We start from the raw sequence: 16,128 nt of genomic DNA, 5'->3' as shown, positions 1-16,128 counted from the left end.
CTTTTTTTCTGATAGTTAATTGGAAATAAGAGTCTCACAGACTTTGCTCTCTGGGCTAGCTTTGAACTGGAATCCTCAGATCTCAGCTTCCTGAGTAGCTAGAATTACAGGTATGAGCCACCAGCACCCAACATTCCTTCAGTCTTGAAGCAGGAATGCTCCCAGATGCCACTGAGCTTAATTTGAACAGTATGATACCTTCCAATGGTGAAACCATTTTAGCAGGACAGGATGGTATGCCAAGTTATGTTACAGTCTCCATGTAAGGAATAGGGCTCGCTTTTTCATGAAAGGGAATAGAGGATGCTAACTCCCAGTGAGAAGATAAGCATAAGGGATAGATAAGGAACAGCAGGCCAGGCGCAGGTGGCTCATGCCTGTAATCCAGGCTACTTGGGAGGCAATCTAAGGACTGCAGTTCAAAACCAGCCCCAGCAGGAAAGTCCATGAGACTCTTATCTCCAAATAACCACCAGAAAACCAGAAGTGGAGCTGTGGCTCAAAGTGGTAGAATACTGGTCTTGAGCAAAAGAACTCAGGGACAGCACAAAAGCCCTGCGTTCAAGCCCCCTCGACTGGCCAAAAAACAAACACTCGGCAGATATTTTGGAGGTAAAAATTACACAAATCATCTTTAGAGAATAAATCCAGCTAGATCAAGAGGTTCAAGTGGCTGAAAATAAGTGATAGAGCCTAGTATAGTGGCACATGCCTGTAATCCCAGTACTTAGGAGGCTGAGGCAGGAAGATTATGAGTTTAAGGTTAGATGGCTACCCAGAGTCCTTGTCTAAGAAAGGAAGGGTGGGAGGAGAGGAGAGAAAGGGAGAGGAAGGCAGAGAGAAAATGGGATTGAGAGGAGGAAGAAAGATATGTCTCGGAAAGACTGGCTAATGCCTTGGATGCCAAATTACTCAGCATTCCCTAGTCGAGCCCAATGATGCTTTTCCAGAGGGTGCTGCATAGATAGGGTTCATGGACAAATAGGATTGGGAAATATATATTCCCTTCCCTTTGAAAGGTCACACTCCACGTTAAATGCCCTGAGAGGTCCTGCAGAGAAGCCTGTTTCGTGATTTTCTCCTTCCTCTCCCTGACTGATGTCACCCCAGAACTCCTTCCTCCTGTAGCCTGTTGACACCTCTCAACTTACTGGTTCCAGAATTTTACAGAACCTATTATATTATGAAAATCAAATCTAAACACACACACACCCTCCCAAAGGAACCGTTTTTGTTTCATTGTAATGAAGCGTAATACATCTTGTGTTTTCCGGTTTGTAGTTAACAGATTTGGGGTTTTTCTTCAGTTCTCTTTTCGCAGTTGTAACTTTAAGGTCCAAAAGTGCAAAGAAGGAACAGGACGGGTTGTGATGTGGCGGATGGGAATCCAGAACAGCTATACCATGGAGTCCACCTTCGGCGGGTCCACCCTGGGTAAGCAGCTCCTCCCTCCTGCATCCACTCCACGAGGCAGCCTAGCAGAGGAAGCCACGCCCAGCACCTAGGGAGATGAGGCCTGGGGCCTGTTGAGGAGATGATGGGTCCAAGAGGATTTCCTAGGCTCACCTGCACTGAGCATGAATGTAGAATATTACACCTCCTGGAGCAGCAGAATGGTTGCTCAAGAGCTGGAATCAGATGTTTGAATTTCAAGCTGCATTTGCATAGGATCCTGAGTTAATTATTTAAGTTCTTTGAACCTCATTTCTCCACCCCCTCTTTTTTGTGTGTGTGTGTGGGTTGCAGGGCTTGAACTCAGAGCCTGGATGCTGTCCCTGAGCTCTCTTTTGCTCAAGGCTACCACTCCTACCATTTTGAGCCACAGCTCCACTTCTGGTTTTCTGGTGGTTAATTGGAAATAAGAGTCCCTCAGTGACTTTCCTGCCTAAGCTGACCTGAACCACAATCTGCAGATCACAGCCTCCTGAGTAGCTAGGAATACAGGCGTGAGCCACCAGCACCCAGCTTCTCATTTTCCCTTTCACTGGCAAGAATCACAGTACTGGCTGTAGGGGTTTGCTTAATGAAATGGTGCTTGCCACAAAGAAGCCGCTTGATGAGCCTGTTGTGCCAAGTTGCAAGACCACCACCAAAAAGACCACCGAGACTCAGACATTTCCGAAATGCAAAAGCAAGGCAAGGCTTTATTTAAGCAAGCTGCAACTCGGGCCTCGTCCTACCCACCGACACAGCGGAGGTTAGGAGGAAGCCCCGAGCTATGATTACACAGGGCTTATAAAGGCAAAGAACAAGGTTACAACAATCAGGTGTGCAAGCAAGATTAGGACACAGGTACAAATCTGATTGACTCAGGGTTTAATTCTAAAATGGGGTTCACGTGTCTGGCACTTCATTTCCCCCTTTTTCTTTTTGGTACCTTGGGAGCCAATCATGGCTCCATTCTGTCCATTTCAATGGCTTGCATGTCTAGGGGATGATATAGAGGTAAGGCATGGGCCAGTAGGGCCCAATGTAGTAACCAAAGGGCCTGTCACCATTTCTTACAAGAATAGTCTCTGTACCTCTGTTTTGCATGTCTCTAGTTTATCCTGCCTCATCTTCCCAAAAACAACTCTGGTCCCTTGATTTTAAAGGGGGGGCTGATGGGTGAAGATCATCCATCTTCTGTAACTTCTTCAGGCTGACTCAGGGGCGTAGACCTTACCTAGCCAGGAACCTATAACCTTAGTCTACTTTACCAAGGGACTGCAGGATTACTGCAAACTGAAAATTAACTTACAGCTATACAGACTTACCATTAGCTGTATAGTGTTTAGTATCCAAATGTAAGCAACAAAATAATACATAAACTTCTCAACTGTGCTCTAAGGGTCAGGTGGCTATACCCGTATTCCTGAGCAAGCCCAAAACTACCTAAAATAAGGGGGTCACCTCACTTTGGAGTGAGCTGCCAAAATAACATTAACACTAGCCAGGGTAGTAAGAAAAGAAGGCAAAAAGAAAATTATAACAATATTCAGTCTAACTTTCTTTTCTTGAGGCGAAGGCAAAGCGGCTGAGTTGGGTGCTTGGAGACCTCCCATGTTCCATCACGGTAGTTGTCATCCTGGGCAAAGGGGTCAGCTGGCCTGGCGTGGAAGCAATGAACCCAAGTGGCTATGCCGTCTAGGGTCCCTTCCTCGTGGTTCTAAGGAGTTCAGTCTCCTGGGTAGGATTTCTTTCAGGATCTTCTTAGCCACTACATTCGCAGTCTCATGCTTTGTTGGATAGACTTCAACCCATCCTGAAAAGGTGTCTACAAAAACTAGCAAATATTTGTAATTTCTGTGAAATCTACTTCCCAATACACGCCTGGCCTATTCCCACAGAGGCGAGCTCCTTTAGTAATCTGTTGATTGGGGGCATTGGCAAGCTGACAGGTCTTGCAATTTTTAACAATATACCTTTGCAGGCCTTTAACAGATCTCAATAAGGACACAATCTCAGGTCTACAAGCTTTCTTTACTAAACAGATGTATGAGCTTAAAATTCTCACTGCCAGTCAGGGCTTTGAGTAAATGCGGGGGGTGAGATTTTAATCTATCCTCTCATTTGACAAACTTACCCTTACTAACCACTATCACAGATGACTGGCAAATTCCTGCCCAGTAGACAGACATGGGCATTGGAAAGGCATGCTTATGAACTATTCTTCTAGGACTTCCCGGCTTTAACTTTTGAAAGGCCAACAGTAGTGACTCTAGGATCTGACACCATCTCTGCCATCCAAGCAGTGGCTTACTGCCTCTGGATGCTCCATCATTTTTGTCCCAGGAGGAGTGACTTTCCACTGGACTTGGACTCAGGGCCTGAGTGCTGTCCCTCAGCTCTCCAGCTCAAGACTAGCACCGTACCACTTTTGAGCTCCACACCACTCCGTTCCCAGCACTCTGCTGGCTGATTAGAGACAAGTCTCTCACAGGGACCTTTCTTTGCCCGGGGTGGCTTCGAACCACAGATTCAGATCAATGAGTCTTATAAGGGGCCACTTTACTCCAATTATAAGCAACAAGGTGGTCCACACAGAAGTAGTTTTTAAGCATGCTCCCTTACCTGGAACTTATTAAGGGTCAGTATTAGATCTTGACAAACTTGTAGGAATCACCTATGCTTCTCTGTGGGCCTGCTGGAAACTGTTACAAAAAACCTACAAAGAAGCTGGAATGGCAATTAAACATTTTGATAGCCATAATTCTCCTTTTCTCACTTTGCAATAATTATTTAGGACAATTTTACTTCCAAATTTCTTATCTAGAAATGTATTCTTGATTTCCAAAGCCTTTTTAACACTAACACAACACTTTAGCTTTTATCTGCATCAGAAAAACTGAAGCTCACAGGCAATCTGAAACCAGGTGCCGCCCTTTGCTTACGGGCTGCTTGTTTCAAAAGAGCCTCTTTTTTTTTTTTTTTCTTCAGTCCCAGTTACTGCATGGCATGAAGACCTTTGAATTTAAACTTAGTTTTGCATCATACTGCAGTCTTGAACATGTTCACACTCACACATGCACACACACATACATTTTCAAAAGATCTTAAAGCGCGCTGAATAAGCATTGGCCGTACATTTTAAGACAAAAACCTTTAACAAATGATTTTAGCATTCTCCAGCCTCATTTTCCAGGGCTTGATAGTTTTAGTAAAACATTTTTAGTCTTAGTAAAACATTTTAGCGCACCAAACAATTTTCTGCTTAAGAAGGCTGGGTGGGGGTCCCCCTAGAGTTCTTTTTTTGCGGACATTCTCACTGATTGACTGATTGTGGGCTGTCACCTGTACATCTTTCCAGTGAGCTAAAGTCAAGTCCAGGGGAGTGGAAGGAACGTTCCCCATCATCCGTTTGTCAGTCAGGCACAGTGCAAGAAAGAAACACACAAAAATAATCACAGGCACAAAGACCAGACAACACTTACAGACAGACTTAGGGAGCCGCAGCTTACAGGTTTGACTGTGTCTCTCCTGCCCCTGTGAGGAGGCAGACCACACAATCTCACTGTGCCTCTCCTGCCCCTGTGAGGGGGCAGACCACACAGTCTCACTGTGTCTTTCCTGCCCCTGTGAGGGGGCAGACCACACAGTCTTGAGGCTCTCTCTCTCCCGTTCCTGTGTAGGAGCGGACCAGACAACCCCAAATATAGAGTGGACTAGACGGACACCCATTAGAAGGGCCTCTCGGTCCAGTCCTTCAGGTTCAGGGTGGTAGTGGGAAGCCTGAGCCCCCTGTGGAGGGCTTGAGGTGTCCCCCAAGTCCCCCAGGACTGCCCATATGAGCATGTCTACTCCAGCTCGTCCTTCACTACCTACAGGTTCAGATTCAAGTGGCTGGCCAAAACAGAAAACAAAACTACAAATCATACAGACACAGACACACAGAATGAACTGCCCTATTTTCTTACCTTCGGAGTCTGGGGTCTCGGGGGTCTCTGGGGCCATCCCGGACGAGCCCCCAAATATTGTGCCAAATTGCAAGACCACCACCAAAAAGACCACCGAGACTCAGACATTTCCGAAATGCAAAAGCAAAGCAAGCTTTATTTAAGCGAGCTGCAACTCGGGCCTCGTCCTACCCACCGACACAGCGGAGGTTAGGAGGAAGCCCCGAGCTGTGATTACACAGGGCTTATAAAGGCAAAAAACAAGGTTACAACAATCAGGTGTGCAAGCAAGATTAGGACACAGGTACAAATCTGATTGACTCAGGGCTTAATTCTAAAATGGGGTTCACGTGTCTGGCACTTCAGAGCCCAGCCATCATGACGGTATACCTTAACATAGTTCCCATTCTTCTAAACTGAAGGGCCCTGAGGAGAGCTACCCCATACACCTATAAAGAAAAGAAACACCGGATTTTAGAATCAGAAGTGGGTTTTTTTTTGTTTTGTTTTTTGTTTTCTTAAAAGTTATTCAAAAGAGACTGGGAGGGGCTGAGAATATGGCCTAGTGGCAAGAGAGCTTGCCTCGTATACATGAAGCCCTGGGTTCAATTCCCCAGCACCACATATATAGAAAATGGCCAGAAGTGGCGCTGTGGCTCAAGTGGCAGAGTGCTAGCATTGAGCAAAAGGAAGCCAGGGACAGTGCACAGGCCTTGAGTCCAAGCCCCAGGAAAGACCAAAAAAAAAAAAAAAAGAGAGACTGGGAAGGTGGCTTAGTGGTAGAGTGCTTGCCTAGCATGCATGAAGCCTGTGTTCGATTCCTTAGTACCACATCAACAGAAGAAAAAAAAAAGTTGGAAATGGCACTATGGCTCTAGTAGTAGAGCAATAGCCTTGAGCAAAAGAAGCTTGGGGACAGTGCCCAGGCCCTGAGTTTAAGCCGTTGGTCTGGCAAAAAAAAAAAAAAAAAAGTTGTTGATTCATTGGCTTGCTTCCGTCCTAAAGATTGAATAAGAAATGTGTCTTTTTTTTTTTTTCCAGGCAGTAAAAGAGACACTCACTTTACCACTGAGGATCTGAAATCCCTGGGCTATCACATCTGTGACACGCTTCTGGATTTCTGCGATCCTGACCAAACAAAGGTAAAAACGGGGAGTCAGGAAATGGGGGACCACTAGTGTGATGAGTGTCATGTGGGGCTGGGTCAGCCCAGCGGGACCACAGGTGATCTTCCTACCCACTTCATATCTCCCTGAAGTCTTTTGTGTAAGCAAATAAGGAAGTCCCAGCCTGCACACTGTCAGCAACTGGAAAGACTTGGTAATTTGCTTATGGGAAAAAACTGCCCTTTTAACACCCTCTCCCTTGCTTCTAGGCTTAGTCATGACAGCACCAACTCTTTTCTTTTCTTGAAAAAGTTCAAGTCTGGGGCTTGAACTCAGGGCCTGGGTACTGTCCCTAACCTTTTTGCTCAAGGCTAGCACTCTACCACTTGAGCCACAGTACCACTTACAGCTTTTTATAGTTAAATAAAGATAGGGTCTGCAATCCTCAGATCTCAGCCTCCTGAGTAGCTAGGAGGACAGGTGTGAGCCACTGGCATAGGTCTGCACCACATCTTGCTTCCTTCTTTTATTTCAGCAAACTGCCTGTGGCACTCTTATTTCAGAAAATAAGGGCTCCTCTCTCCTCTCCAGATCCAACCATGTGCACTGCGTACTACTCAGCCTCCTCTGTGGCCTCCTTGATATCTTACCTCATGCATTACCTTCTGTCCTTTCTGAACCCTCAGTCTGTTACTCTTGTTTGTTTTGTTTTCTTTTTGCCAGTCCTGGGGCTTGAACTCAGGGCCTGAGCACTGTCCCTGGCTTCTTTTTGCTCAAGGCTAGCACTCTGCCTCTTGAGCGACAGTGCCACTTCCGGCTTTTTCTATGTATGTGGTGCTGAGGAATGAAACCCTGGGCTTCATGTATACCAGAAGAGCACTTTGCCACTAGGCCATATTCCCAGCCCAGTCTGTTACTCTTGTGCCTCCTCCGACTTCAGGTGTGCTTAGCTGACCCTCCCCTAAAGCAGTACGTGATCCCCACAACGCTTCACTCTCATCTTAAAAGAGAATGCACATCCTTAGTCCTTAACTCATCTTTCATAGCTCCTCTGAAATGGTGTCTCAATATATACCAGGCTGCATATGATCTTTAATCAAAAAGTAATAATAAGGGGAAAAGCTGGGCCCTGTTGGCTCATATCTGCAATCCTAGCTACTCAGGTTAAGATCTAAGGATCATGGTTTGAAGCCAGCCAAGAAAGTCTGTGAGACTCTTATCTCCAATTAATCACCAAAAAACTGGAAGTTGATCTGTAGATCAAGTGATAAAGTTCACTGACACCACTCAGGTCCTGAGCTCAAACCCTGGACCGCTAAATAAATAAATAAATAAATGGAAAATTTGGCCTCTGTGTGTTCTTTTTAGACTTATTTCTTCTCTTTGGCAGTGCTGGAGGTAAAATCCAGACCCTGTCCCATACCAGGCAAGCACTCTGCTCCTCTAATCTTGCCATAAAACAGAATCAGAATGCCTTACCACTCAGAAAAATAAATCAGACCACGGCAGTGTTTAACAAGTTAGCTATAGCAACAGAAAAGTGGCTTAAGGCCATGTTCATTGATCTTCTGCCCTAAAGTAGTTCTATTTCTACAGCTTATGTAACTTCTTTGTCAATGTCTCCTTAGCAGCAGGGGTTGCAGCTTGCTGTCCCTCAGCGATAAATGAGGTTTTACTCAGCATATACTCAGGAAATAGCTGGCAAATAAGTCAATAATTATTTTAAATAGTTCTTTTCTTCACTGTCACAGTTCCTTCATTGTCTAAAAGAGCTTAAGGAGCTCTTACACCAGGAAATCTACAAGAAGTTCAATGAACTTGGACAAGTCATGAATTTAGAAGGAAGTTGGAGTGATATTCCCTTATCTGATATTGAATCCAGGTAACAAACTTCATTTCAATTCGAAGGGAAGATGGAGATGTTTTATTATTTTTATTTTTGGTGGTACTAAGGTTTGAAATCAAGACCTTGAGCTTGCTGGGCAGGTGCTGTACTGCTGAGCCACACCTTTCACCCTTTTTTGCACTAGTTATTTTTGGATAAGGTCTCTCTTTTGGGTAGGGCCCAAGGCTGAACCAAAATCTTCCTAGAGACTGAGAAGGAGCCAGCAAGGCTGGAAGAAAACAAGGGGAATTATTCTTTTTTAAAACTTACATCAGTCATTCTTCTGTTTATAATACCTCAGCAGCTCCCTAACTCCCGAAAGACTGTGGATGTGACACCTGAGCCCTTGTGACTCCCACCCTTACCCTTTCACACTCTGCTACTACCACACTGGCCTCACACTTCCTCAAACTTGTGACCTCTTCTGTCTCAGGGCCTTTGAACCTGCAATTCCATAAGCCTAGAGTTCTTTTCCCTGAGTAGCCACATGGCTAATGCCGGTCTTTGCTCTGATATCACCCTTTTCAGTGTGGCCCAAATTCATCACTCTTAATACTGCATGTCTGCTACTCCTTTCCATAGGTGCTCTGCTTTTTTCATCCATTTATCACCCTCTGTGTGTGTGTGTGTGTGTGTGTGTGTGTGTGTGTGTGCATGTGAGTGTGCATGCATGTATGCTGGTACTGGGGCTTGACCTCTGGGCCTGGACACTGTCCCTAAACTTCTTTTGCTCAAAGCTAGTGCTCTACCACTTGAGCCACAGCTCCACTTTCGGCTTATTTGGTGCTTGATTGGAGATATGAGTCTCATGGACTCTTCTGCCTCCTGAGTAGCTAGGATTATAGACATGAGCAACCAGTGTCTAGCCCCATTTATCAATTTTATCATCTACATTTACCATGGCAGTTTTTATTGTCTTTTTTTTTTTTTGCCAGTCCTGGGGCTTGAGCTCAGGGGCTGGGCACTGTCCTTGAGCTTCTTTTGCTCAAGGCTAGCACTCTATTACTTGAGCCACCATGCCACTTCCGGATTTTTTTTTATTGTGGTACTAAGGTATTGAACCAAGAGCTTCATGCATGCTAGTCAAGCATTCTGCCACTAAGCCACATTCCCAGCCCCTGTCTTTTGTTTATTGTCTCTCTCCCTACCCCAACTAGCAGAAATGTTCTATAATATCAGAGATCTTTATTTTGCTCACCTCTGTGTCATGTGCTTGGTAAAGAACTTGATGAAGAAAGAAAGGATAGGTTATCTCATCCATCCTAGCCTTACTAAAGGGGTGAAAGTTTAGTCTAGATACATAGCCATACCTTGTGAAGGGAGAATTGAGATGATAAAAGTAATGCTCACCAGGAGCCCGTGACTCACGCATGTCATCCTAGCTACTCAGGAGGCTGAGATCTGAGGATTGCGGCTTAGAGCCAGCCCAGGCAGGAAAGGCCGTCAGACTCTTACCTCCAATAAACCACTCAGAAAAAGCCTTAAGTGGCTCTCTGGCTCAAGTGGCAGAGCCCTATCCTTGAGCACCAAGAGGCTTGAGGACAGTGTCCAGGCCCTGAGTTCAAGTCCCAGTATGGGAAAAAAAGAAAAAAAGTAATGCTCCTAGTTGGTTGCCAGTGGCTCATGCTTATAATCCTAGCTACTCACAGAGGCTGAGATCTGAGGATCCCAGTTCAAAACCAGCCTGGGCACAAAATGTCTTATCTTCAATTAACCACACACAAAAGAAGTGGAGCTGTGGCTTAAGTGATGGAGTGCTAGCCTTAAGCAAAAAAAAGTTCAGGGACAACGCCTCCTAGGCCCTGAGTTCAAGCCCCAGGACTGCCATGTGTGCACACATGTGTGCACACACACATACACACATACACGGTAATATTCTTTCAGTACACTGAGCTAAGGTACTACTAGCTTCATGGTAGAGCTTCATGGTAGAACTTCATGGTAGAGCTTCATGTATGAGGTCCTGGGTTCAGTCCCCAGCACAAAAAAATAACGCTTCTAGACTCTGGCCTGCAGACTGCAGATTCTTACACTGATATCTAGACAGACAGACAAATAAACAGACTCATTCATCCATTCATTCATTCAACACATTTTTACACAGTACCCGCTAAGATTCTGCCTTTTATAACAGGTTCCATCCAGACAGAAAGGAATGAAAAGAAGCCTGTGTTCTCAGACAAGTCCAGTAACCTACTGTTCTCTAGGGCACCTGGAGAATCCTGGGGCCCTTACACCCGCTGCCCAGGGCACCTTCATCCATCTGCCCAGTACTTACTTTTGCCACACAGACGGCGAACTTCTTGGTGCAGGAGCTGTGCCTTCTTCATCTGTTCTCTCTTCCTAACATGCAGCACAGTAGCAGTGGGTGTTCAGAATGAGCACGTGGGTGTGCTTGTGCAGAATCCTTAGTAATGGGAGCAAGTAGTTTATACCATGCAGCTCAAGTGCGTCTTCTACTCCCTTCCCATGTTAATAACGGTTACTTCCCTTTCTTCTTTCCCTGTGGATCCAGCACCAGTGGTTCTGACAGCTCCTTCTCAGATGGCCTCCCTGTTAACCTACTGAATTTAGTGGATGAGGTGAGATGATCTTGACCTTTTTTTTTTTTCCTGCTTCTGGGACTTGAACTCAGGGTCTAGGCACTATCCTTGAGCTTCTTTTGCTCAAGGCTAGTACTTTGCCATCTGAGCCACAGCGCTTTTCTGCCTGGCTCGCTTCAAACCGCAATCCTGAGGTCTCAGCCTCCTGAACAGCTAGGATTACAGGTGTGAGCCCACCAGTGCCCAGCTGATATTGACTCTTACACCCAGCTCATGGCAGCCAGGTCAGATAGCTCATGGCTATTACCCCAGCTATTTAAGAAGCAGAGATCAGGAGAGCCATGGTTTGAGCTCAGCTGAGGCAAAAAGTTCCCATGATTCCATCCCAACAGAAAAGGCTATATTGGAGGTGGGGGAGGGTATGTGCCTATCCTCCCCATCATAGCAGGAAGCATAAATAAGAGTATCATGGTCCAAGGGGCCCTAGCAAAAAGCAGGACTTTATCTCACAAGTAAACAGAGTAAAAGGGGCAGAGGCATGGCTCAAGCAGTGGAGTCCTTGCCTAATAAGTACAAAGCCCTGTGTACAAGCACAAAGTCCTATGTTCAAACCCTAGCACTGCCACACACAAAAATGATCAAAGAACAAGCTGAGCAGGAGAGGATTACATTCTGAAGTCAGCCTTGGAAAAAGCATGAGATTCTGCTTTAAAAAATAACTAAAGTGGGGCTGAGGCCTAGGGGCAAGAGTGCTTACCTCATATACATGAGTCCCTGGGTTCAATTCCCCAGCACCACATATACACAAAAAGGCCAGAAGTGGCGCTGTGGCTCAAGTGGCAGAGTGCTAGCCTTGAGCAAAAAGAAGCCAGGGACAGTGCTCAGGCCCTGAGTCCAAGGCCCAAGACTGGCCCCCCCAAAAAAAAACTAAAAGCAAAAAACTAAAGCAAAAAGGGCTGGGAGCGGGGCTGGGAATATGGCCTAGTGGCAAGAGTGCTTGCCTCCTACACATGAAGCTCTCGGTTCGATTCCCCAGCACCACATATATGGAAAACGGCCAGAAGGGGCACTGTGGCTCAGGTGGCAGAGTGCTAACCTTGAGCGGGAAGAAGCCAGGGATGGTGCTCAGGCCCTGAGTCCAAGGCCCAGGACTGGCCAAAAAAAAAAAAAAAAAAGGGCTGGGACCAAGGCTCAAGTAGGAGCACTTGTGTAAGGCTGAGTTTAGAATCTCACTAGCAAGAAAATACCGCCCCCCCCAAAAAAAACCCAAACAAACAAAAAACAGCACACAAAAACCCAGTCATGACACCACTGGATAATTCGGTGAATCTGTTTAGGTTTTTGAGTTTTTGGCCCTGGAACTTGAATTCAGGGCCCGGGTGCTGCCCCTGAGCTTTTGTGCTCACGGCTAGCACTCTACTTCTTGAGCCATAGCTCCACCTCTAGCTTTTTGGTGGTTAATTGGACTTTCACCGACTTTCCTGCCCAGGCTGACTTCAAACAGTCCTGAGATCTCAACCTTCTGAGTAGTGAGGATTATGGGCATGAGCCACCGGTGCTCAACTAGTTTGGTAAATTTCTCAACAGTCTTAGTAGCTACAGAAAATTGTTCATACACAGCTTCAGTGGTAGAGTGCTTGCCTGATAAATGGGAAGCCCTGGATGCAACACCCAGTACACACACAAAAAAAAACAGGAAAGAAGATAGAGCAATACTCCTAACTGGTTAGCTTACTCTGGAGTATTGTGTGCTTTATAAATTCTCTTTCTTTGATGGCAGTGTGGTTTGGACTCAGTTTCTTGTGTTTTCCAAGCAGGTGCTCTGCCACTTGAGCCATGTCCCCAGTCCTTTTTGCTTCAGTTGTTTTCAGGTATAGTCTGACATTTTTGCTCTGGGCTGGCCTCAGTCCATAATCTTCCTACCAACAGTCTCCTGCACAGCTGAGATCACAGGAACACATCACATGCCCAGCTTATTGTTTGAAATGTGGTCTCACTAACATTTTGCCCAGGTAGATTTTGAACAGAGATCTTCCTGAGGGCTGGGAATATGGCCTAGTGGCAAGAGTGCTCGCCTCTTATACATGAAGCCCTGGGTTCAATTCCCCAGCACCACATATATATAGAAAAAGGCCAGAAGTGGCACTGTGGCTCAGGTTGGCAGAGTGCTAGCTAGCCTTGAGCAAAAAGAAGCCAGGGACAGTCCTCAGGCTCTGAGTTCAAGCCTCAGGACTGGCAAAAAAAAAAAAAAAAAAAAAGAGAGAGAGAGAGAGAGAGATCTTCCTGAACTCAACTTCTTCAAGTAACTGGGAATACAGCTTACTCATTAAAGCCACTTTATGGCAGTTAAAAAAAAAAAAAAAAGCAGGGCTGTGAAGGTGGCTTAGCGGTAGAGTGCTTGCCTAGCATGCTGAAGCCCTGGGCTTGATTCTTCAGTACCACATGAACAGAAAAGCCAGAGGTAGCCCTGTGGCTCAAGTGGTAGAGTGCTAGCCTTGAGCAAAAAGAAGCTCAGGGACAGGGCCCAGCCCCTGAGCTCAAGCCTCAGGCCTGGCAAGAAAAGGAAAAAAGCTTGTATTCAACATGAGCCACCATGCACAGCTAGGGCTGAATCTTTCAGTAGATGGCACGTTAGATGGCCAGTATCTCCTTTATTCCATAAGCCATCATGTTTCATCCTGTGAATAGCAGCTAGCGATTGGGTCATTATTGCCCTCGGGCGGTGCGTCTGTACTGTGGGCTGCGCGGATGCAGGGGCCGGGCAGCCCTGGGAGGCCGCCTGTGCTCCGGGCTAGCCTATGTCCCCATCCCGCCGGGCAGAGCCGCAGGTGCTCATGACCAGTCTCGGCCCTTCCCCACACAGCTGAATCGGAAGAAGAAGACGGCAAAGAAGAAGAAAAAGAAGCCGCTTCAGACCCGGAAACAGCGAAACGAGCAGTACCAGAAAAATTATTTGATGCGGGAATTAAAGTTAATGGAAGATTCCCCGGTACGAGGCCCCGGCCTTGGGCGTCTGCTGCCTGCTCCTGCTGTCCGACAGCGGCAGCGGGGGCCGGGGCGCTGGGAGGGGCCCAACTGGGACTGCTCCCCTGCATCCTCCGACTTCTCTAAGGGTGGGCCTCGGCCCTGACCCTCGGGCTCTGGCACAAGTCTGACATTTGACCAAGTTTGAGCTTCCGGAGGAAAAGTGTTGGCGCTGCCTCTGTTGCCCGAGATGGTCCAGAGTGCCTGTGCCGCCGCCTCCGCCTCCCCCTCCCCCCTCCTCCCGCCTCCCCCTCCCCCCTCCTTCCCCCCTCCTCCCCCTTCCTCCCCCTTCTTCCTCCTACCCAACCCAGACCCTCCGCTTTCTAGAGGTGGAAAATGACTGCCAGGGCGGCCCTTTTCTTCCTGGGTGAATTGGACTGTTTATGAATGGATCAACTGAAAAATATTTTCCTCTCACCCAATCCTCCTAGGGAGCAACGGCAGGGTTTGCTACTACTGTGCAAAAGCAGCCTACCTTCTTAAAACATTTGGAGAATTCCTCAGCTTCCACAATGAGAAACGACAAATCAAGGTTCAGTGAGGTAATGTCTCTGTAAGACCGTTCGTCCCACAGGTTCTCGATTTCTCCAGCCAGCACCTCTCTCCCACAGGGTGGAGAGCACAGGAGGCATTTATGTTGTCCTCACCTGTCAGTTCCATGGGAAGGAAGGGAGCATAAAAATTGGGGGGCGGGGCGGGCACTAACACGCCTTTAGGTTAAAAATCACCAAAGTCCGAGGTCAAGTATTGATATTTATGCTTTTATACCAAGAACATTTACCATCCACGTATCCCTCCACCCATCCATCCACTCAACAAGTTTAATTGTGGACCTGCTATGAGCCAGGCCCTTTACTAGGAATGCATGTTAGACACATCTTAACAAACTTAGGGAGATGAAGAAGTGGGCAGGAATTCATATCACAGGAGAAAATGTGGTGGCAACAAAGGAGAAGGCACCCGGACAATTTTTAGAACTTTAGAATTTTTTTTTTTTTTTTGCCAGTTCAGGGCCTGAACACTGTCCCTGGCTTCTTTTTGCACTCTACCACTTGAGCCACAGCACCACTTCTAGATTTTTCTGTTTATGTGGTGCTGAGGAATTGAACCCAGGGTTTCATGCATGCAAGGCAGTCACTTTACCACTAGGCCATATTCCCAGCCCTATTTTTTTTTAAATTTCAGAGCAGAGGAAGCTAATCCTTCTTGGGCAGGATGCAAATTGGACCCTGCTTGTGTAGAATTTTCCCCTTGGTTAACAGTGGTGGAATGAGGCCTGCCATGCTGTACTGGGAAACCCAGCAAAGTGCAGCCGCCCCTGTTCAACATCAAGGGTCAGCCAGGTGCTGATGGCTCACACCTGTAATACAGCAGACTGAAATCTGAGGATCTCGATTCAAAGCCAGCCCAGGCAGAAAAGTCTGTGAGACTCTCATCTCCAGCTAACCACAAGAAAACCAGAAGTGTCACTATGGCTCAAGTGGTGGAGTGCTAGCCTTGAGCTGAAGAGCTCAGGGGCAGTGCCCAGGCCCAGAGTTCAAGCCCCATGAGTGACCAAAACAAAAAAACAACAACAAAACAAAAACAAGGGTCATTTGATGTTCACTGGAACAGTGTTAAGAGCACAAGCTTGGAGTCTATCTCAAGTTCAAATTCCAGCCTACAAATACAAGTTGATCATCCTTAACCCCAAATGCTCCCAAACCTCACATGACACCACAAGTAGAAAATTCTATACCATGAAACTTGTTTCATGCAAAAGATTAATTAAAATATTGTGTAAAATTACCTTCAGAGGGCTGGGAATGTGGCTTATTGGTAGAGTGCTTGCCTAGCATGCATGAAGCCCTGGGTTCCATTCCTCAGTACCACATAAGCAGAAAAAGCCGGAAGTGGCGCTGTGGCTCAAGAGATAGAGTGCTAGCCTTGAGCAAAAAGCAGTTCAGGGACAGTGTCCAGACCCTGAGTCCCAAGCCCCAGGACTGGCAAAATAAAAATAAAATTACCTTCAGATTATTTGTGTAAACACCATATGAAACATGAATTCTATCCTCATGCTATCTCACTATGTATACTGACGTATGCCAAACCTGGAAGAAATCTGAAATACAAAACACTTCTGATGACAGAAGATCAGCCTGTGTTCTGTGTCACTTAGCCTGTCTGGGACTCAGTTTCCACATCGGGCCCATTGT

At 46.5% G+C, this 16,128-nt stretch overlaps 1 protein-coding gene across 6 annotated transcripts in view; it reads left to right on the top strand.

Moving 5' to 3' along the window:
* Agbl2 (AGBL carboxypeptidase 2) overlaps positions 1–16,128 on the top strand; it is a 45,133-nt gene that overhangs the window by 25,538 nt on the left and 3,467 nt on the right. For 4 of the 6 annotated variants that reach the window (XM_048361567.1, XM_048361569.1, XM_048361570.1 and 1 more), the window contains 6 exons: positions 1,308–1,434; positions 6,417–6,517; positions 8,233–8,363; positions 10,882–10,948; positions 13,773–13,898; positions 14,365–14,480. In XM_048361567.1, coding sequence (XP_048217524.1) covers positions 1,308–1,434; positions 6,417–6,517; positions 8,233–8,363; positions 10,882–10,948; positions 13,773–13,898; positions 14,365–14,480 — 668 coding nt within the window. The remainder of the gene's footprint in view (positions 1–1,307; positions 1,435–6,416; positions 6,518–8,232; positions 8,364–10,881; positions 10,949–13,772; positions 13,899–14,364; positions 14,481–16,128) is intronic. The other 2 variants (XM_048361568.1, XM_048361573.1) reach the window with 1 other exon arrangement.

This window comes from Perognathus longimembris, chromosome 13 (genome assembly GCF_023159225.1).
Source record: "Perognathus longimembris pacificus isolate PPM17 chromosome 13, ASM2315922v1, whole genome shotgun sequence".
NCBI classification, from domain to species: Eukaryota; Metazoa; Chordata; class Mammalia; order Rodentia; family Heteromyidae; genus Perognathus; species Perognathus longimembris.
This window is presented reverse-complemented; position numbering and strand designations above follow the sequence as displayed.